Source organism: Salmo salar, chromosome ssa12 (genome assembly GCF_905237065.1).
Source record: "Salmo salar chromosome ssa12, Ssal_v3.1, whole genome shotgun sequence".
NCBI classification, from domain to species: domain Eukaryota; kingdom Metazoa; phylum Chordata; class Actinopteri; order Salmoniformes; family Salmonidae; genus Salmo; species Salmo salar.
The window spans coordinates 64208754-64232982 of NC_059453.1; the positions used below are offsets into that span (position 1 = coordinate 64208754).

A 24229-nucleotide genomic window follows, 5' to 3' on the forward strand; every position below is an offset into this window, starting at 1 on the left:
ATGAGGCCTCACCCCCTGGTTACACTAGTGACCATACCCCCCGTGCATCCGGCAAAGGCGGAGGTGTTGCTAACATTTATGATAGCAAATTTCAATTTACAAAAAAAAAAACAATGACGTTTTCGTCTTTTGAGCTTCTAGTCATGAAATCTATGCAGCCTACTCAATCACTTTTTATAGCTACTGTTTACAGGCCTCCTGGGCCATATGCAGTGTTCCTCACTGAGTTCCCTGAATTCCTATCGGATCTTGTAGTCATAGCAGATAATATTCTAATTTTTGGTGACTTTAACATTCACATGGAAAAGTCCACAGACCCACTCCAAAAGGCTTTCGGAGCCATCATCGACTCAGTGGGTTTTGTCCAACATGTCTCTGGACCTACTCACTGCCACAGTCATACTCTGGACCTAGTTTTGTCCCATGGAATAAATGTTGTGGATCTTAATGTTTTTCCTCATAATCCTGGATTATCGGACCACCATTTTATTGCGTTTGCAATTGCAACAAATAATCTGCTCAGACCCCAACCAAGGAGCATTAAAAGTCGTGCTATAAATTCTCAGACAACCCAAAGATTCCTTGATGCCCTTCCAGACTCCCTCTGCCTACCCAAGGACGTCAGAGGACAAAAATCAGTTAACCACCTAACCGAGGAACTAAATTTAACCTTGCGCAATACCCTAGATGCAGTTGCACCCCTAAAAACTAAAAACATCTGTCATAAGAAACTAGCTCCCTGGTATACAGAAAATACACGAGCTCTGAAGCAAGCCTCCAGAAAATTGGAACGGAAATGGCGCCACACCAAACTGGAAGTCTTCCGACTAGCTTGGAAAGACAGTACCGTGCAGTATCGAAGAGCCCTCACTGCTGCTCGATCATCCTATTTTTCCAACTTAATTGAGGAAAATAAGAACAATCCGAAATGTGTTTTTGATACTGTCGCAAAGCTAACTAAAAAGCAGCATTCGCAAATGGAGGATGGCTTTCACTTCAGCAGTAATACATTTATGAACTTCTTTGAGGAAAAGATCATGATCATTAGAAAGCAAATTACGGACTCCTCTTTAAATCTGCGTATTCCTCCAAAGCTCCATTGTCCTGAGTCTGCACAACTCTGCCAGGACCTAGGATCAAGGGAGATACTAAAGTGTTTTAGTACTATATCTCTTGACACAATGATGAAAATAATCATGGCCTCTAAACCCTCAAGCTGCATACTGGACCCTATTCCAACTAAACTACTGAAAGAGCTGCTTCCTGTGCTCGGCCCTCCTATGTTGAACATAATAAACGGCTCTCTATCCACCGGATGTGTACCAAGCTCACTAAAAGTGGCAGTAATAAAGCCTCTCTTAAAAAAGCCGAATCTTGACCCAGAAATTATAAAAAACTATTGGCCTATATCGAATCTTCCATTCCTCTCCAAAAATTTAGAAAAAGCTGTTGCGCAGCAACTCACTGCCTTCCTGAAGACAAACAATGTATACGAAACGCTTCAGTCTGGTTTTAGACCCCATCATAGCACTGAGACTGCACTTGTGAAGGTGGTAAATGACCTTTTAATGACATCAGACCGAGGCTCTGCATCTGTCCTCGTGCTCCTAGGGCTTAGTGCTGCTTTTGATACCATCGACCACCACATTCTTTTGGAGAGATTGGAAACCCAAATTGGTCTACATGGACAAGTTATGGCCTGGTTTAGATCTTATCTGTCGGAAAGATAACAGTTTGTCTCTGTGAATGGTTTGTGCTCTGACAAATCAATTGTACATTTCGGTGTTCCTCAAGGTTCCGTTTCAGGACCACTATTGTTTTCACTATATATTTTACCTCTTGGGGATGTCATTCGAAAACATAATGTTAAATTTCACTGCTATGCGGACGACACACAGCTGTACATTTCAATGAAACATGGTGAAGCCCCAAAACTGCCCTCGCTAGAAGCCTGTGTTTCAGACATAAAGAAGTGGATGGCTGCAAACTTTCAAAACAGAGATGCTTGTTCTAGGTCCCAAGAAACAAAGAGATCTTCTGTTGAATCTGACAATTAATCTGGATGGTTGTACAGTCGTCTCAAATAAAACTGTGAAGGACCTCGGCATACGGCTGCTAGAATCCTGACTAGAACCAAAAAATTTGATCATATTACTCCAGTGCTAGCCTCCCTACACTGGCTTCCTGTTAAGGCAAGGGCTGATTTCAAGGTTTTACTGCTAACCTACAAAGCATTACATGGGCTTGCTCCTACCTATCTTTCCGATTTGGTCCTGCCGTACATACCTACACGTACGCTACGGTCACAAGACGCAGGCCTCCTAATTGTCCCTAGAATTTCTAAGCAAACGGCTGGAGGTAGGGCTTTCTCCTAAAGAGCTCCATTTTTATGGAATGGTCTGCCTACCCATGTGAGAGACGCAGACTCAGTCTCAACCTTTAAGTCTTTACTGAAGACTTATCTCTTCAGTAGGTCCTATGATTAAGTATAGTCTGGCCCAGGAGTGTGAAGGTGAACGGAAAGGCTGGAGCAACGAACCGCCCTTGCTGTCTCTGCCTTGCCGGTTCCCTTCTCTCCACTGAGATTCTCTGCCTCTAACCCTATTACAGGGGCTGAGTCACTGGCTTACTGGTGTTCTTCCATGCCGTCCATGGGACGGGTGCGTCACTTGAGTGGGTTGAGTCACTGACGTGGTCTTCCTGTCTGGGTTGGCGCCCCCCCTTGGGTTGTGCCGTGGCGGAGATCTTTGTGGGCTATATTCGGCCTTGTCTTAGGACGGTAAGTTGGTGGTTGGAGACATCCCTCTAGTGGTGTGGGGGCTGTGCTTTGGCAAAGTGGGTGGGGTTATATCCTGCCTGTTTGGCCCTGTCCGGGGGTATCATCGGATGGGGCCACAGTGTCTTCTGATCCCTCCTGTCTCAGCCTCCAGTATTTATGCTGCAGTAGTTTATGTGTCAGGGGGCTAGAGTCAGTCTGTTACATCTGGAGTATTTCTCTTGTCTTATCCGGTGTCCTGTGTGAATTTAAATATGCTCTCTCTAATTCTCTCTTTCTCTCTTTCTTTCTCCCGGAGGACCTGAGCCCTAGGACCATGCCTCAGGACTACCTGGCATGATGACTCCTTGCTGTCCCCAGTCCACCTGGCCATGCTGCTGCTCCAGTTTCAACTGTTCTGCCTGCGGCTATGGAACCCTGACCTGTTCACCGGACGTGCTTGTTGCACCCTCGACAAATACTATGATTATTATTAGTTGACCATGCTGGTCATTTATGAACATTTTAACATCTTGACCATGTTCTGTTATAATATCCACCCGGCACAGCCAGAAGAGGACTGGCCACCCCTCATAGCCTGGTTCCTCTCTAGATTTCTTCCTAGGTTTTTGGCCTTTCTAGGGAGTTTTTCCTAGCCACCGTGCTTCTTTCACATGCATTGCTTGCTGTTTGGAGTTTTAGGCTGGGTTTCTGTACAGCACTTTGAGATATCAGCTGATGTACGAAGGGCTATATAAATAAATTTGATTTGATTTGATAAAGGTCAACCACTTAGGCCATGGAGTTGGTCAACCAGGGTTTGCCAGTGCTATGATAAGATATTGTGTAAATAAATGCATTTGAAGAATTGATCAGCACTGTATGTTTGTTAGCTAGCTAGCCAGACAGTTTTAGAGGAATGATTCCAATAAAGAAAATGATTAATTAAGTGATAATGCCCAAGAAGCCAGTGTTTGGAGGATATATTGGCATGCATGTTGTTACCGTGCCAATATATCCTTCAAACCACGGCTTCGAGAGCATTATCACTTTTATACAACAGCTTACCAACATCTTCAAATAATGATTGACATATTTTCATTAAAAAAAGTTATTTTGAGGAATTTACTCATACAATTTCATCCTTCCACAAGATATAGTACCGACACAAATCGAAGGTTCCTATCCAAGCTGTCTGGTCATTCGTTCTATTGGTTCGGTTGACCCAGTCATTCAGTCGTTTTGTTTTGCATCTATGGACGCGACCTAGTCGTTGTTCTATATGTTCCATTGCCATACAGGCTGGCAACGTTCTTATCCCTTGCTTGCTAGCTAGTCAAATACGGCTAATTTACAGTCACATCAAACAGTGCAGCCAGAATAACAGCAAAGTAGCTGCATTTGCATTTGTTTAAGCTGTTTGCTTGTGACATTTATTTGGATACATCCATAACAATGAGCTAATGATGCGCTATTTCGCCTGGCGTAGAAAATATGCTCTCTCGTCAGGACACTTGTTCAGAGGAGCTAGCCAACAACACAGCCACATCCATTCAAACTGAAGCTGGAAAGACAGCAAACTAGTTGCACTTCGTTTCGCTTGACCTGTTCTCTATTGATAGTTCTTTGTATATATCCATAAAAATGCATTATTTCAACTGGCTGAGAAAAGCTGCCTGCTTGTCTGTCTCATCCCGACACGATCATTACTATGGACATCTAGAGATCGAATTTGAATATTGAAAAAATGCAAGGTTTATACAATCACTGCTGTTTCAATATTCAAATTAGTCTAAAAGAAATGTGAGATAATGTCTAGATGCTTTTTATAGTGGAGATCAAATTTACAAAGTGACTGGCTGGGCTGATGAGACAGTGGATTATGTAGTCAGATGGAACAGAGTAAATAGGCATTTTAACATCATAGATTTAGCCGGTGGTCATTTGTGGAATATACACTGGCTGGAATGTGGTTTTAACCAATCAGCATTCAGGGTTAGACCCAACCATTGTATAACTGCCAATATGCCAACATTCCATTCAAACAATGCAGTGAATCCACAGCCATACACTGGCTGAAATCATTTGATGATAGGATTTAGACAAGTTGTAAATGCAACAAGTACTGATATTGTATAAAATAATTGCATATTTTAGAGGATATTTATACAGAAAATGTGTATAAAACCTGTATAAACTGTATTTAAAATGATGACAATATTTTAGGCTGACAATAATTATATTACACAATTTCTGATATATCGCTTCACTTTTATTTTCCTGCATAAGTAAAATCAGGGGCTGAATTCCAAATCACCCACTTTCCCTTCCCCTCGCAAGCTGTGGGAGTGAAAATTATTGAGGGAGTAGGGGCTAATTAGACCTTCAGACAGCCACTTCGACCGAGCCAGCAAGGCTGCAGGCTTCAGAGCGAAATGATATCCAGACATGCACTACAATATGAGTTTGTGCAATTTCAGAGACGTGAGTAATTACAGTGGCAAGAAATAATCTTAATCTGATCTTCATCACAACAATAGACAAACACAGTCTGCCTAAACTAATAACACACAAACAATTATATGTTTCCATGTCTTTATTGAACACACCATGTAAACATTCACAGTGCAGGGTGGGAAAAGTATGTGAACCCTTGGATTTAATTACTGGTTGACCCTCCTTTGGCAGCAATAACCTCAACCAAATGTTTTCTGTAGTTGCATATCAGACCTGCATAACGGTCAGGAGGAATTTTGTACCATTCCTCTTTACAAAACTGTTTCAGTTCAGCAATAGTCTCCGGATGTCTGGTGTGAACCGCTCTCGAGGTCATGCCACAGCATCTCAATCGGGTTGAGGTCAGGACTCTCCAGAAGGTGTATTTTCTTCTGTTGAAGCCATTCTGTTGTTGATTTACTTCTGTGTTTTGGGTCGTTGTTCTGTTGCATCACCCAACTTTTGTTGAGCTTCAATTGGAGGACAGATAGCCTAACATTCTCCTGCAAATTGTCCTGATAAACTTGGGAATTTATTTTTCCGTCGATGATAGCAAGCTGTCCAGGCCCTGAGGCAGCAAAGCAGCCCCAAACCATGATGCTCCCTCCACCATATTTTACAGTTGGGATGAGGTTGTGATGTTGGTGTGCTGTGCCTTTTTTTTCTCCACACATAGTGTTGTGTGTTCCTTCCAAACAACTCGACTGTAGTTTCATCTGTCAACAGAATATTTTGCAGCAATGTGCAGCAATGTTTTTTTTGGACAGCAGTAGCTTCTTCCGTGGTGTCCTCCCATGAACACCATTCTTGTTTAGTGTTTTACGTATCGTAGACTCGTCAACAGAGATGTTGTTCCAGAGATTTCTCTAAGTCTTTAGCTGACACTCTAGGATTCTTCTTAACCTCATTGAGCGTTCTGCACTGTGCTCTTGCAATCATCTTTGCAGGACAGCCACTCCTAGGGAGAGTAGCAACAGTGCTGAACTTTCTCCATTTAGAGACAATTTGTCTTACTGTGGACTGATGGACGTCAAGGCTTTTAGAGATACTTTTGTAACCCTTTCCAGCTTCATGCAAGTCAACAATTAGTAATTAGCCTAGGGGTTCACATACTTTTTCCAACCTACATTGTGAATGTTTAAATTAAGTATTGAATATAGACAAGAAAAATACAATAATTTGTGTGTTATTGGTTAAAGCAGACTGAGTTTGTCTATTGTTGTGACTTAGAGGAAGATCAGATTACATTTTTTGACCAATTTATGTAGAAATCCAGGTAATTCCAAGGGGTTCACATACTTTGTCTTGGCACTGTATATGCCACGTGCATTTGTTTATGTCTGATTTCAAGACTTGACACATGTAACAGATTAAATACAGTGCATTCGGAAAGTATTTGGACCTCTTGACTTTTAGCACATTTTGTAACGCTACAGCCTAATTCTAAAATGTATTACATCATTTTTAATTTCCCTCACCAATCTACACACAATACCCAATAATAACAAAGCAAAAAACGTTTTAGACATTTTTGCAAATGTATAAAAAAATAATAATAATACCACACATAAGTATTCAGACCTTTTACTCAGTACTTTGTTGAAGCTCCTTTGGCTGCGATTGAGTCAGCCTTGAGTCTTCTTTGGTATGATGCTACAAGCTTGTCACACATGTATTTGGGGAGTTTCTCCCATTCTTCTCTGCAGATCCTCTTAAGCTCTGTCAGGTTGAATGGGGAGCGTTGCTGCACAGCTATTTTCAGGTCTCTCCAGAGATGTTTGATCGGGTTCAAGTCCGGGCTCTGACTGGAGCACACAAGGACATTCAGAGACTTGTCCCGAAGCCACTCCTGCGTTGTCTTGGCTGTGTGCTTAGGGTTGTTGTCCTGTTGGAAGGTGAACCTTCACCCCAGTCTGAGGTCCTGAACGCTCTGGAGCAGGTTTACATCAAGGATCTCTCTGTACTTTGCTCTGTTCATCTTTCCCTTGATCCTGACTAGTCTCCCAGTCCCTGCTGCTGAAAAATATCCCCACAGAATGTTGCTGCCACCACCATGCTTCACCGTAGGGATGGTGCCAGGTTTCCTCCAGACCTGACGCTTGGCATTCAGGCCAAAGAGTTCAATCTTGGTCCACATCAACAACAAATTAGAATGGTCCAAACACACCAAGACAGTTGTGAAGAGGGCACGACAAAGCCTATTCCCTCTCAGGAAACTAAAAAGATTTGGCATGGGTCCTCAGATCCTCAAAAGGTTCTACAGCTGCAACATCGAGAGCATCCTGACCGGTTGCACCACTGCCTGGTACGGCAATTGCTTGGCCGACCACAAGGCACTTCAGAGGGTAGTGCGTACGACCCAGTACATCACTGGGGCAAAGCTGCCTGCCATCCAGGACCTCTACACCAGGCGGTGTCAGAGGAAGGCCCTGAAAATTGTCAAAGACCCCAGCCACCCCAGTCATAAACTGTTCTCTCTAGTACCGCATGGCAAGCGGTACTGGAGTGCCAAGTCTAGGACAAAAAGGCTTCTCAACAGTTTTTACCCCCAAGCCATAAGACTCCTGAACAGGTAACCAAATGGTTACCCGGACTATTTGCATTGTGTGCCCACCCCCAACCCCTCTTTTACGCTGCTGCTACTCTCTGTTTATCTTATATGCATAGTCAGTTTAACTATACATTCATGTACATACTACCTCAAATGGCCCGACCAACCAGTGCTCCCGCACATTGGCTAACCGGGCTATCTGCATTGTGTCCCACCACCCGCCAACCCCTCTTTTTACGCTACTGCTACTCTCTGTTCATCATATATGCATAGTCACTTTAACAATACCCACATGTACATACTACCTCAATAAGCCTGACTAACCGGTGTCTGTATATAGCCTTGCTACTCTTATTTTCAAATGTCTTTTTACTGTTGTTTCATTTCTTTACTTACCTACCTACACACACACACACACACATACATATCTTCTTTTTTCCCCTGCACTATTGGTTAGAGCCTGTAAGTAAGCATTTCACTGTAAGGTCTACACCTGCTGTATTCGGCGCACGTGACAAATAAACTTTGATTTGATCAGACCAGAGAATGGCTGCCATTTCTATTCTGAATCTTTTAAGGCTTGTATGAATTAGCCCCTTTAGTCATTTAATAGGATCTCTATGGGTCAGAGGAGGCTTATCTTCCATTCTAGTGATGTGGAATTTCTGAAGCAAACCATAGGAACATAAACCTTCTGTATATCAAGTATTTGGATGACAAGCACTTTACAGATAAGTAACCATGCATGAAGTCAAGACAAGTACAGGCAGGAGCAGTGGTCAAACCAATAGCACATTTTCTCTGTCTAATGACTGTGGTATAAAATAACGGGCCAAATTTTGTGAGCTCCCCCGCCCAACCGGTACATTTATGTGTGCCCATTGGTCACGAAGAGCAAACCGAGACAGGAATTGACATGATCCTCCCGGAAGGGTGCATTTGGGATGAAGATAAATCTGTGCGGAATTATACAATGAAACATAGCCCCAGTTTCTTTCTAAATTCGTTCTTCTAACCACTGTTTATAGAGAACTATCATCATCATGGCCAATTGTAATGAAGCGGATTTACCACCAAATCTGACTTGCCTGAAAGTAAGTGCTTCTTCAAAACTCCCACATTGACAAGCTAACGTCGACGTCAGCTAGCTACAGTCTAGCTACTTCTTACAATAACTATTTTCGCAAAATAGCCCAAACTCCATGATAGCAAGCTAACGTTAGTTAGTACAGAATATTTGTCAGACAGTTAGCTAACTAACTTGCTTTTATTGTTTTGCCTTTTTAAACATTATGCATAATAGCCAGCTAGCTAACCCAGTAGTGTGAACAACAATGTAAATGTGACGCACACCGTGTATCATACTAGTCTACAGTACCTGACACTATTCTTTCTGTATGCAGAATGTTGATACCCTTCTCCGATGTCCCATTTGTTTTGAGTTCCTGAGTACCGCAGTGATGACAAAATGCTCTCACAACTGTAAGTTAACCGGATATTGTCCCCAGACAAACTATCCAGCATTAGTTTTCAAGACCATGTTATAGCTATAGCCTGGTGTGTAGAAGATGGCACCACTTGTCTCATAACAATACTGTATAATCACACCTGATTATGTAAATTTCTATTTACAGTCTGCTCTTTGTGCATAAGAAAATGTATGTCCAACAAGTTGCAATGTCCGGTGTGTAATTCAGTAAGTATGATCCCTGGTGGTACTGAATGCATTGCAACGTTGTGACAATGAAGCTGTCTTTTTAATTGAATCTAGCTTTCCATATGTCAAAATCAAGCAGGCATGTATTTTTCTCTATTTTAGCCTACAACAGAACAGGACATAAGAAACAACCGGATACTGGATGACCTGGTCACAAACTTTCAAACTGCAAGGTACCTATATTGTGTATGAAATAATTACATGATATGCTGGTAGAAAAATGTAAACATACTGTATCTAGCCTATTTCTCGTTCATAGATTATTTAGAGGCATCTCCTCAGGCAACTAGACACCCTGCAGCACAACTGTGCCTACCTATACGATAGATGAACTGCCAATTCATGATAGAGAAACCGCAAAAATGTATATTTTGAAAAAGCCACCAAGCTCAGTGTTTGAAGGCTGAGGGTATGCCTGATGCCATAAGCCCAGCTGGCAGGTTCCTTTCTCTGTAGAAAAATGTTAAGCCAAGTTTTGAAAGTGCATATTATTTGCAAATACATGTGTATACTTATATAGACTGAGTGCACAAAACATTAGGAACTTTCCATGACAAACTGACCTGGTGAATCCAGGTGGAAGCTATGATCCTTATTGATGTCACCTGTTAAATCCACTTAATCAATGTAGATGAAGGGGAGGAGACAGGTTAAAGGATTTTTAAGCCTTGAGATAATTGAGACATGGATTGTGGATGTGTGCCATTCAGAGGTTGAATGGGCAAGACAAAATATTTAAGTGCCTTTGAAGAGGGGGTATGGTAGGAGGTGCCAGGTGCATCGGTTTGTCTGTCAAGAACTGCACCGCTGCTGGGTTTTTTGCGCTCAACAGTTTCCCGTGTGTGTCAACGACGTTCCACCAACCAAAGGACATCCAGCCAACTTGACACAACTATGGGAAGCATTGGAGACAACATGGGCCAGCATCCCTGTGGAATGCTTTCGACACCTTGTAGAGTCCATGCCCTGACAAATTGAGGCTGTTCTGAGGGCAAAAGGGGGCGCAACTCAATATTAAGAAGGTGTTCCTAATGATTTAAACAGTCAGTATACAAAACCATTCAAAAGGGCCGTTTTGAGCAGGGTTTCCCAAACTCGGTCCTGGGGCCCCCGTGGGTGCACGTTTTGGTTTTTGCCCTAGCAGTACACAGCTGCTTAAAAATAAAGCTTAATGATGAGTTTGTTATTTTATTCAGCTATGTAGTACTAGGGCTTAAACCAAAAAGTGCACCCAGGGGAGCCCCAGGACCAACTTTGGGGGCCCCAGGACCAACTTCTATACACTTTTTGTGCCGATGTTTGGGGATGCCATTTTAAATGTTGTCATTTCAGAATGATAAAATGGAAGGAATGATAACAATGTCCTTTTCCCTCCATTGTAGCAGGAAACACTGTTAGAGCAAGTAAATTCAATGTTGTGTATACTTTGGCCTTGGGAATGGCGCTAATGGAGTAATGAAAACGACTGAAGGGATATTTACTACAGTACACCAAAAACATATCCTCAACCACAAACACAGGAGAGGATGTAAACATAAAAAAGCCAAGGTTGTTTTGAGCTTACATCATAAAAATACCAGGAAACAAAAATGAATGTGAAAGATTAGGAATGCATGTCAGGGGATGCTACTGTTATTGACTAGATTATAATTTGCCCTCTGGTGAACAACATTTAAACCATTTTTATTTAACATCTTACTAGTTACCTGCTACTAATACACCTTTAAATTGTGGATTTCACTTTATAATCAAATGGGGATTTCTATTTAATGTACCTGAGCTATATTCTTTTTTGCATTGCATTATTTCCTATTTACTACAATGCAATGCTGTTGTCAACAAGACTATGACCATGGCATGATATTGAGTGAATCACATAAAAGATATTTGCACTTCTGTAGCAATTCCACAAATGGATGTTCCCAGTAAATAAGTCCACTGTTTTATGCATATTTTATGAGTGAGAATTTTCTTTGCCCAGGCAGGATTTGAGGCTGCAGGCAGCAGACTTGATCTCGTGGTGCTGCTGTTATCAATGTTTAAACCATGCTGCTCACTCACGTCAGTCACCTGAATGGCGTCATCCCTCAGAAAGCTCTAATCTACAACTGAGGAATTTCAGATGGCCATCGGGGTTTGGAGAGAGTGACTTATGTGGCTGCCCTCTCCTCTGTCCTTTAATTTCCTGTTTGTCTAGCAGGGAGCATGTGAAATAGCGGTACACCACCATGGGGGATTGGACCCTCAGAAAGCAGGATGTTTACAGAGTGCACATTTGTTCATTTCCCTGCTGTCTGAGATGCAATCAAATAGCATAGTCCTTGCTTTGTACTGTATGTCTTGACTCTCATCTACTTTTTGTCCTTTCTGAAATGTGTTCATTTTGCTGAGTAGCCTACCTAACTGATCATGTAGTTATTTAATAAGTTGTTACTAGGCTAGATACTTGATAGCAGACCATAAGTATCTGACCCTAAAAGCAAACTATGAGCTATTCTGATACTTTGGGCTTAAGATGCTATTTGTCGTAGGTAACATTTTCTCCTCTGTGTGCAGGAAGCTGCCTGGCAACTTTAGAATCAATATCCTGGGACAGTTGAAATGCAATTAGACTCTCAGCTTTAAGGAGGCTGTATTGACTCTATCCGGTCCTCTGGTGACTTCAGGTCTGCTCATCCATGATCAATGAGCTCCCAAAACCCTGGCCTCCCTCCCCTCCCCGGCCTGCCGCCACCCCCCGCTCACCTCTGGGGGGGCTTCTGGCCTGCTATTTATTATCAGCTCTTTAATCTAACGCCCGCTGTTATGACCATTTCTCTACCACTTTGTGTTTGGACAGTTGCATAGCGTTGTGTCAACAAAATGACAACAAGAAACCAAGCAGCATCGAATACTTTCCTTTGGCCTTCAGAGTAATGTATTTCCCTCCCTATATGGATGTTGTTTTTAATGTAAATTGACGCTGTGTGTGGCTGGTGACAGCCTGTTTAGGGAGCAGATCTCCTGGATTCTTAGTAACTATCAGGATGCCCTTTCCTCTGGGAAACTGGTTATTCCTGCCTCAAACCATGGGTCTCCTCTCTTTGTTGTTATTCACAATGGAACTGCGCTCTGTGCCTCTGAATAGTAAATCAGGTAGGCAATCAGATCAAACTGTCATGTAGGCTTAGATTATCTCCAAGTCATCCCTTCCTCTGTGTCCTGGACTCAACACATGCCAAATCAGACCTCGTGTGGGGGAAGCAGTACATTGACAATCTTCCCTAAAGGCCGTGGAGGTACATAGATGTGTGTATGTCTGTGCAACTGTGTGTGCTTGTGGCGCGCATCACTGCTGCCCACTGTGCCAATAACATAGATAACTCATTGGTTCTCTCATCTAATTACAGATATAGTTAACTCCAATCTGTTCCATTTCCTGTCTTAATTTAGAATCTATGAATAGTCATCAAGCACAAAGAGAATAGATTATTTAATGTTTTATTAACTACACTATTCTCTATGGCAGTTTAACCTCAGCATTTTTCAACCTCTGAAAATTGTAGCTAATGATTTTCTAAAGTATTACAATGTTCCTACTGGGTGATGTATGGAATAGTGGAGGAAAGGTCTATGATGTAACTCCCGATTAGAAGACAATAGGCAGTCAGTCAATGGCCTGTCCCTCTGAGGTGCGCTGTTTATTATGACAAAGCCCAGACTTCCAGGGTTTTGTCCAGCAGATGCAGGATGAGTGTAACTCAGTGGATCTGAGTGAGGCAGCCCAGGGGAGATTCAGGTTGGTCATATGCCGTATTTACAAAGTTTGACACCTGACTCCGTGCCAATGCTGGAATGAGAGAAGCCATAAAAGAATGACAAAGGCCCCCATTTAGTCTCTATGCTTATTACTTGTGTTGCGGCTTGCTGTTTTATCGACTCCCATAACCCAAGTATTGGCATTTTGATGATCTCCATAAAGATTGCTTGCAATGATGTTAGGTGGAGCATGCAGTGTGTGGAGTCTATTTGTGTAGAGACATTTCTACTATTCTACTATTGCATAAGGGTGGGACTTCTTCCAATTCTGACTTTGATCTGCTACCTACCAAGTCATGGTGGGCTTAGTATTAGTGAAACTTACATGGTAATCAAATCTATGTTTGTGTGTGTATTTATACTTAGCCTTATTGTCAGCCTCTATTTAACGTGTTGCATTAGCCTAGGCTAAATGTTGGAATTTTTCCATGAAACCGAAGAAACGTCAGTGTTATTGGTGGATTGCGTGACATGTCCAGTCGGGGTCTTAATTTACTGTTAGAATAGCAGCATACACAATGTGCAATTTTGAAATTTGGTTGTGCATCAGCAGTTTTTCTCTTGTTATGTCAGTCATTGCCAGTCACTTAATTAGCCATGTCAACTAATACTTTTTAGATTGCTAAATTAGTCTAGCCAGTTATCTAAACTTGTAGTAATCATGGCTGAATACAGACCGGGGCATGCAGGGCACGTGCCAGGGGGCCCTGATCTTCACGGAGCCTCCATTGATTTTGTTAGTCACTCTCACTCCGGTATCATATTAACATGGCATAAGTCATTGCAAAATGTGTAGAATTGCAGGAAATTAGCTTCAAATGTTTTTATTAATTAGAATTCCATAGAGGGTAAACACTGAGAGTGGAGCCTTCGGTTCCTCAAAGCACAAGATGCCCTCCTGATACCCTGGCTGCTTTACCTGATAGTGTTACTGGTGCCACTAGATGTGTTTTTCAGATGGCATGAGAGCATTTGAAGGAGTGAGCATATACAGTATACTGTATATACATGTAAAATATTACTGCCCACCACACCGCCACCTCTTCATTAAGTGCATTTCATTTAGACTGGATGTGCATAATATTACCTGTGGCTTTATATTTACTAATAGAGGCAGGGGGTAAGGTACTGGGAGCAGCTGAGCACCTTCCTAGTGGGAGTTTTATAGCCTATTCTACACATGGTGTGTGCTGTGAAGGTGCTGGCTGCCTTGCGTGTGCTGTAACCTGCTCTAATGATCAGAGCGAAGACAAATAAAAGGGTTTCAATATGGAAAGCAGAGCATTGCACACCTCATTGATTCCACTTTATGGCCCAGTAATGGCTCTGCAGCTACCAGCTCTATTTGTTTGCTTTCCACATTTCCAAGATTGTGGCCAACTGGCTGACTCGTTCTCGATCCGCAAGAAAGTGCGAGATAATTGGACATGTGCAGTTTACGTCAAGGGGCTCACATTACTGTCAGCAGCATTTATTGGCAGATAACCCTCTCCTCTTTCCAGTGGGCCCCAAACCTTTCCTTCTCTAGAGAGTCTGCATGCGCCTCAATAGATACAACTGTTTTTGTTTAGTAATTTAGTGAGCGTTTGTTTCACTGTCACTGTGTGTATGTCATTTTTGGTTGGTGTGCATATCTGTGTGGAATAGTCAATGCATTTTATCAGACTACTTACACCTGGAGAATTTGTCAGCTCTGTCCTCTTGTTCCTCTGTTGAGACCAACTTATTGTATTTCTTCAGTCTCACGCTAAAGTTCTGATGTTCTTTTCTCCCGCCTGCTTATCCCAGGCAGCAGTTGTCAAAAGCTAATTTCGACTCGCCTCCATTGTCCCCGAAGACCCCGGCCTCTGTTGTCACGTGTAAAACACACAGACAGACCAGGGGCCCCAAGAAGGATGGCTCCATCCTCAGTCACTTTTTCCAGAAGGGGCCAATCACTTCCACAACATCTCTCACTACAGAGGCCCTGACAGCACGTCATATACAAACTGTGAAAGTAGACCCTGGTCATCAGGTCTCTGTGAAGGAGGAGCCCATGGAGGAGGAGATACCGGCCCAGGTGCTGGTGGCTGTGAAGATTGAGAAGATGGACATCTCCATGACAGGGCTGGCGTCTCTGGCTGACTCACCATCCACATCACAGGACGTGAAGCCTGTAGTTAAAGGTGAGGCTTGTCTGCAGGAAGGAATAATGATATGTTCCACTAGAACATTTAGAACTTGAGGAAGACTTGGCTGCCAAAACACAGTATTTCTAATGCATATGGGCCTATGCTTAAAATGGGAAAGCAATGTTAGTTGTACTTTTTTTCATTGTACTAGTTGCATAGAATATTCATGTCCATTTAAAATGATGTATGATTTCAATGTTACATGGAAATGTGGCCATTTCACAATGACCACGTTTACATGCGCACAGTATTCCGAATAATAGCTCATACCCTGGTTAAGGTCTTATTCAGGATAAACTGTTTACATGCATTAGGGCCCGATAAAATCTGCGATGCGGAGAACACGGACAGAATCACGGAATCCAGACATTAAAACGAATTCAACAATATTTTAAAATGTATTGTATTTAGTAGGGAATCAACGAAAAGTATTGAACATTTATTAATTTGTCCAAGTTTATCATGAGACCTGAACAGAATGCATCAGTGATTTGTATTTCCTGCATCTTTCTGAAGAGGTAATGAGAAATCCCCGTCTGTATGTGCGGTGCGCATACACTTTGTGTAGCCATTAGTGAGGATTAGTGAGGATGCTAATGGAAAGTCTTCTGGTAGATGGAAAGGTTTTCCCAAAAACCTTCTTGATTAAATGTTAACTACTGTACAAAGTAGCCTATGCTTACTTGGCAGAATGATATCATGATTATTTGCATCAAACCAGTGGGTATTTAACTCTACCATCACATTTAACTCTACCATCACATGTGCGCTATAAAAACACAGTCAAACAATAGCCTCTTGCTAGGTAAGCACTGGAATTAAAGGGTAACTACACCCAAAATAAATATATATTTTTTTACCAGACCTTCTAGTGGTCTCCAGTTTAACCATTGTTGTGGACTTGGAACATCCAATTTAGTGATTTTTCTATTAAAAAAAGTTATTTTTGAGAGCAAAAAAACAGGAAAACAGATACCTAGAAAACTAAACAGAGAGAATTAAATTAAGGAAAAAGGAAATGGAATCAAGTAAAAAAAGAAAACAATATATTTTATAGGTCCCTACATGCACCTTTGATATCCCACTCCTGACTATCTCAGTGGAAGCTCCTCAGAGGAGGGAGGGGAGGACCATCCTTTTCAGTGAATTTCATAAAATGTCTAATAATAAAACATTCAAGTTATCCCTTTTAGATAAACTATACTAAATATATTCACTTCACCAAATAATTAAAACAGTAGCTTCAACAGTACTCTGTAGGGTAACACAGTGGAAAGCTAGTTTGAAGAAGCGAGAGCTAGCTATATTTCATTGTATTTTTTTCCACGTTCATTTAGTTTGCAAATGCAGCTAGCTAGTTTAGCGTACTCAAACACCTGGCTCAAACCGAGAGGGATGCTATGTTAGCTAGCTGGTTAAGTGAAAGTGGAAAAAATACAACTCTGGTAGCTTTTGGTTTTATTAATTTATCGCCACTGGGACCTGACGGTGTAACTGCTAAACTGCTTGCTGACTGTACACTGTATTGCATGATTGTAGCGGGTTTACTAATGATTTAGTTCTAGTAGCTATGTTGGGTATGACGTCTGCTAATATGGTGACAACAATGTAGGCTGTGTGTGTGTAGTGGTTATGATGTGAAGGTTTGGCTTGGAAAAGTTTTTTCACCTGGTCACAGATAGCTGATGTATTTGTTGTGCACTGAAGTCCACAAGCGAATGGAAGAGGTGAGAGTAGGAGAGCGCGTAGATGCGAGAAGGAATTATGCAACGGAACGGAGATAAACATACCTGAATTTGTTCAATATAAATTATTGTTTGCAACTGTTGGACTAATGAATACACCCTAAATCAGCTAGATGCATGCACGTGTGCAAGGCGGTATTGAATGTGTCACTGTCTGTCACCTTGATTACTCAATTCTCTTGACCTACGTTGTAAACTTTCATTCATAAGCTAGGTTGTAGCAACCTCATGATGGGTATAGGGAAAATTAGAGTATCATGTAGTAGCCTAAACCTATCGATGTTACATTAAGCTGGGTAAATGGAATATGAATGACAGTCATCCAATATGCTGTAATAGAATTAAGGCCATGCTCATAAAAAAAAAAAAAAATGCTGAACAAAAATATAAACGCAACATGTAAAGTGTTGGTCTGGTCCCATGTTTCATGAGCTGAAATAAAAGATCCCTGAAATTTTCCATATGGACAAAAAGCTTATTTCTCTAAAATGTTGTGCGAAAATGTGTTGACATCCCTGTTAGTGAGCAATTCTCCTTTGCCAAGATAATCTGTCTACCTGACAGGTGTGGGATATTAAGAAGCCTATTAAACAGCATGATCATTACACAGGTACACCTTGTGCTGCGGACAATAAAAGGCCACTCTAAAATGTGCAGTTTTGTCACACAACACAATGAAAAAGAGGTCTCAAGTTTTGAGGGAGAGTGCAATTGGCATGCTGACTGCAGGAATGTCCACCAGAGCTGTTGCCAGATAATTGAATGTTAATTTCTCTACCAGAAGCCGCCTCCAACGTTGTTTTAGAGAATTTGGTAGTACGTCCAACCGGCCTCACAACCGCAGACCCCGTGTAACCATGCCAGCCCAGGACATCCAAATAAGTTTTGCACAAGCTGTCAGAAACCGTCTCAGGGAAGCTCATCTGCGTGCTGGTTGTCCTCACCAGGGTCTTGACATGACTGCAGTTTGGCGTTGTGGGCAAATTTTCACCTTCAATGGCCACTGGCACGCTGGTTTAAGTGTGCTCTTCACAGATTAATCCCGGTTTCAACTGTACCCGGAAGATGGCAGACGTGTGGGCGAGCAGTTTGCTGATGTCAATGTTGTGAACAGAGTTCCCTTTCCCTGTGGTGGTGGGGTTATGGTATGGGCAGGCATAAGCTATGGACAACAAACACAATTTTATTGATGGCAATTTGACGAGATGCTGGGGCCCATTGTCGTGCCATTCATTTGCCGCCATCACCTCATGTTTCAGCATGATAATGCACGGCCCCATGCCGCAAGGATCCGTAAACCATTCTTGGAAGCTAAACATTTCCAGTTCTTCCATGGCCTGCATACTCACCAGAAATGAGCATGTTTAGGATGCTCTGGATTGACATGTACGACAGCATGTTCCAGTTCCTGCCAATATCCAGGGACTTTGCACAGCCATTGAAGAAGAGTGGGACAGCATTCCACAATCAACAGCCTGATCAACTCTATGCGAAGAAGACGTGCTGCATGACGTAATTGGTGGTCACACCAGACACTGACTGGTTTTCTGATCCACGCCCCTACCTTTTTTTTTTAAGGTATCTGTGACCAACCGATGCATATCTGTATTCCCATTCATGTGAAGTCCATAGATTAGGGCCTATTGAATCTATTTAAATTGACTTATTTCCTTATAAGAACTGTAACTAAGTAAAATCTTTGAAATTGTTGCATGTTGCATTTGTCGTGTCTTTGGGGGTACCATTAAACGGAAGATATGTTTATCAATTAGCTCCCTGTAATTATTATCACGCGATTAAACTGATTAATCATTTAATTGTAATTAACTAGGAGATCGGGGCACCAAGGAGAATATTCAGATTACAAAGCTATAATTTTCCTAATATAACTTTCCTGTACTATAATATTATATTCTATTATAGTATAGGTCGATTATCTTCTAGTTCAAATGGTGTATTTACCTCTAGTCCAGTCTCATTCCAAAACGTCGTAAATTGTTGTATCTGCACGAACCCAGTCTTTACTAAAATCATCCATACATCAATTGTCTTAAAATCATTTATTTACTACACTAAGTAATTAACAGAAAAACATACAAACAGTAATTATCGTCAACAAAGGATTGGCATCGGAATGTGCCCTTGTGGGCTAAACAGGCTGGTCGGCCTGTTGAACAATGGGTCATAAATGGTCAGCTGAGAAGTTTACACAGAGTTCATTAACAATTGACAATTGAAGGATCACTCATTCGGGAACAATTGCAATCAATATATATATTTATGCTCAGTGTGTCGTTCTGATTCTTGTTGGAGAGTAGTTCTGTTGGGGAGTTTTGTCCGCGTTCTCTCTCTCTCTCTCTCTCTCTCGGGTAGAATGGATCTTTCAGAGCGACATTCATTAATGTCGTCATAGAATGGTTGTTTCGTTGGTCTTCCCGTTCGATGATATAATTTACTTAGCTGCAGACTAATAATTAATATCAAAGACTTGTTCTTATTCTGTCGGTATCAATAGTCTAAAAGTTAACCACGTGGTATGGTTCACTTTCAGTAGAGTACTTGGATGGTCAAACCTCTGGCCATAGAGTGTAGGCCTGGTCTGAGGAAATGTAAATCAGGGAGTGTTTTATAGTGCCCATCGAACAGGCTGGTCAAATGACGCCTGGTCCTGTATATGTCCCTGGGGCGTGCCTATGACTGAGTTAGAATTGTATTTCTGTAACCAAATCTATCACATTACATCAGTACATAGCATCTCAATGTCTTACAAAAGCTTTATCCTTATCAATACATTCCATACACCCATGAGGCAAGTCTTAAACTGAGTCTATTATATAAACAGTTTTATGGTAATATGGCTATATTGTCTCTTCTGAGTATCACAAAATGGTACCAGCGGATCAGTTCGTAGCTGGATTCTTCAATTCTATGAGTTGGAAGAATTTCCTTTGTCTCTCTATGGGCCATGTGGCCAGAGACGTTCCTGGAATTTTAGATTTTTTTCTACCCTTTACACACAGGGTGGATTGTGTGCAAAAGGGAGAGGCCAACGTCATGACATACCCCCCCTGGTGGTTTGGATCTTGTTTATCCTGCAAGTTACAAATCAACATAAAATCATGACCACGTGATGTCCCATTGGTAGATCATCGTTGCAGTCCTCTCTGGTGGTTGAACTTGGTAGGCTCTCTGAAAGCGGAGCCGTCCACCACAAGGATGGGCAGTTGATGTCTGGTTGGTGATCGCCGTTGCGGTCTCCTCAATTGGTGTACCTTGGTAGGTTCCCTGGAAGCTGTAAAGTACCCCAGGAAGGGCCAGGGGATGTCCTGGTTGGTGATCGCCGTTGCGGTCCCCCCCTCTGGTGGTTTACCTTGGTAGTCTCTCTGACAGCGGGCATGCCGCCACAAGGATAGGCTGTGGGTGTCCGGATTTGGGGTCGCCGTTCCGGACCCGTCGTCCAGACTGGAAGATCTGGGCAGTAACTTAGGCAGATGTTAACCTCTATGGGCTAGGTGGGACGCTAGCGTGCCACCCGTGGTGCACTCCATCAACAGCAGGTGCATTTCAAGAGCGGCAAATTTGAATCCAAATAAATGTCAAAATTCAAATTTTTCAAACATACAACTATTTTACACCCTTTGAAAGATAAACATCTCCTTAATCTAACCACGTTTTACGATTTCAAAAAGGTTTTACGGCGAAAGCATAAATTTAGAGTATGTTAGGACAGTACATTTACAAGAGTTGTGTGTAATGTTTTGTCAAGTCAAAGACAGGGTCACCAAAACCATAAAACCAGCTAAAATGATGCACTAACCTTTTACAATCTCCATCAGATGACACTCCTAGGACATTATGTTAGACAATGCATGCATTTTTAGTTCTATCAAGTTCATATTTATATCCAAAAACAGCGTTTTACTATGGCATTGATGTTGAGGAAATCGTTTCCCTCCAATAACCGGCAGTCAAGTCAGCGTCACAAATTAAATAATTAAAATTAGAAAACATTGGTAAAATATTATATTGTCATTTAAAGAATTATAGATTTACATCTCTTGAACGCAATCAACTTGCCAGATTTAAAAATAACCTTACTGGGAAATCACACTTTGCAATAATCTGAGCACTGCGCCCAGAAAAATACGGCGTTGCGATACAGACTAGACGTCATGTTGGGGAGATCTAAAATCGAAAATACTATGTAAATAATCCATTACCTTTGATTCTCTTCATCAGATGTCACTTCCAGGTATCACAGGTCCATAACGAATGTAGTTTTGTTCAAAAAAGCTCATCATTTATGTCCAAAAATCTCCGTCTTGTTAGCACATGATCTAAGCCAGCCGGACTTCTCGTCATGAACGAGGGGAAAAAATATATTTACGTTCGTTCAAGCATGTCAAACGTTGTATAGCATAAATCATTAGGGCCTTTTTTAACCAGAACATGAATAATATTCAAGGTGGACGAATGCATACTCTTTTATAACGTATTGGAACGAGGGTACCCAACATGAACTCGCGCGCCAGGTGTCTAATGGGACATCATCGTTCCATGGCTCTTGTTCGGTCAGATCTCCCTCCAGAAGACTCAAAACACTTTGTAAAGGCTGGTGACATCTAGTGGAAGCAATAGGAAGTGCCAAAATATTCCTCAGCCCCTGTGTTTTTCAATGGGATAGGTTTAAAGTCAATACCACACATCAGGTATCCACTTCCTGTCAGAAAATGTCTCAGGGTTTTGCCTGCCAAATGAGTTCTGTTATACTCACAGACACCATTCAAACAGTTTTAGAAACTTTAGAGTGTTTTCTATCCATATATAATAAGTATATGCATATTCTAGTTACTGGGTAGGATTAGTAACCAGATTAAATCGGGTACATTTTTTTTATCCAGACGTGCAAATGCTGCCCCCTAGCCCTAACAGGTTAACAACGCACACACACTCATGAAATATATATAATTACATTAATTCCCCAATGAGCGGCGTTGTGGCACTAAGTGATGGTTGTATGGGGACTTTGTTTATGGCTCTATCACTTCCTAAGTGTCAAAGGAACTGAACCGAAAAGGAATGAAAGCATAAACAAAACAAAAATATACAAAATATAGTTCACACAAAAAAAATCATCTAATTGGACTGTATTCTATATACGTCCAATGTTCTGGCAAAATGATTATCATGGCATTGTCTCTAATGCCATATCTAGGGTTTTCCTACTTGGTGTGTTGCTTAGGCGCTATCCTAAGTTGATAACTATATGATAAGTCTACAGCTGTAATGCACTAGTTTTGGGCAGTCTACAGGTATGACCTACGGACTTCTGGGAAGAATACTGGTGAGTGCTGTAGAGTCAAAGGCCTAGAAATAAATGTTCAACTTTACTAAGGCTGGTATATTGCTTGGGCCCTTAAGTGGTCCTAGCATAAATCCTAATTGGATGTTCCGTTGTGCATGTGCGTTTATGCTTACACAAGCGCGCATGTCAAGGGAAGAAAACCAAGTATCCGGGCAGATTACAACTTGTTCAGAATGAGTCTGACATAGTCAGGTAATTTTCAGGTCAATGCCTGGAGGTCAGTCAGAATTGGTGTCAAGGGAGTCTGTAGTAGTTTTCTACAAGTCACTGTCTTCCACTATTGTAGTGGCGATAGGTATGAAGTCTATTTCATAGCTATGTTATCCACGGAGGAGCTAACCTCACGACGGAAGTACTCTTTAAGTATTGGACCAGTCATACGTGGCGTGATCATGGTTCATGACTTCTAATAATTTTACTCCTGAATGGAGGGTCCTATTTATTAGTGACATGTGTGTTAACCATTGGAAGAGTGCACTGGAGATTCCCCTCCACGTGTTGCACTCTGAGTGACTCCTATGTCGCTATTATCAATAGCAATTTAACTTGTGAGGTTACTAATCCTCTTACTGAGTGTAGCTGGTACTGGTACTCAAGGGGACCAGTTATCCTACCGATTTATTCTGAAATATTATCTACCGGAACACATGATTGGAGCATTTTACTAGTTGTATTGTAGTTGAACCTACGCATGGCAAAGAATGATTATTGTTGCCATTTGTTTTGGAGGTGGACAAGTCCACTGGACTTCCTTTACGACCAGTGTGGTACACCTCAGTACTATCTTAGATGTCTTCTAAGATAATCCCCGTCTAGGGGCCTGTCTGCTCCTCACTGTTCTCATAGGAGAGTTTACAACTAGATTTGATTTATGCTCTGGCGGCCTCGTACGGTGTTGTCCGTAGTCTCGACCCCCCCCACCGGCCTCGATGAGGCTCATCATGGGTCTGGGCTACTATTCCCCCCCTTTGTGCCTCGGGACCCCCCCACCAGCGGGTGGTGTTGGTGTCCGATGCGCACATGAAAAGGTCGGACCCTATGTACGAGTTGACAGCGGCCGCGTTTTTATGAGAGTGGCTGTAACCTTTCAACCAAATCTCCTGGTGTTTGTGCTTCAAAACGCTCAGTGGCTGTCGAGGCATGTCAGTCACCACCGCGTCCGCGTGTGGCAACCTCTTCATTACCTGTGAACTGAGACGAGGATATCGGTCTGTGATATCGCAAAGTGTTTCACAAGTGGGAGTCATCGGGTCAGTTGCTGGACTGACGCCATTAGTGTCATTGTAAGGGGTGACAGTCCCCAACAAAGCGGAAGGTGTATCATCGGAAGCAGAGTATACTCTGCGCATCAATGTTTTTCTTGCTGGGACGGCCGCAGTGCTTGTGGAAGTGTCCAAAGGGAAAGAAAAGTTCATCTCAACTACCGTATTACATGACTGCAAGGAGGAGGGAAGTTGCTTATTCACAGAGACAGCTGGCTCGAAATCATGAAAAGAATGGTCAATCAGATTGGCTGATGGAATGTGTCGAGATATCGTACTATCTCCGTGGATCGGATTTTGTACCAAGAGGTTTCTAAACGTCTTTTCCTCAAGGGGTGCTTTCGACAGATACCCCTCGTGAAGGACTGC

General features: G+C 42.1%; 1 protein-coding gene across 4 annotated transcripts in view; it reads left to right on the top strand.

Moving 5' to 3' along the window:
* The first annotated feature begins 8661 nt into the window (after positions 1–8661).
* The window catches only part of rad18 (RAD18 E3 ubiquitin protein ligase), a 97334-nt gene continuing 81766 nt past the window's right edge, over positions 8662–24229 (top strand). For all 4 annotated transcript variants that reach the window (XR_001319692.2, XM_014132861.2, XM_014132862.2 and 1 more), the window contains exons 1-5: positions 8662–8896; positions 9206–9284; positions 9437–9498; positions 9622–9692; positions 15106–15482. Coding sequence is in view for 3 of the 4 variants with exons in the window: in XM_014132861.2 (XP_013988336.1) it covers positions 8846–8896; positions 9206–9284; positions 9437–9498; positions 9622–9692; positions 15106–15482 (640 nt within the window). In the remaining variant the exon portion in view is untranslated. The remainder of the gene's footprint in view (positions 8897–9205; positions 9285–9436; positions 9499–9621; positions 9693–15105; positions 15483–24229) is intronic.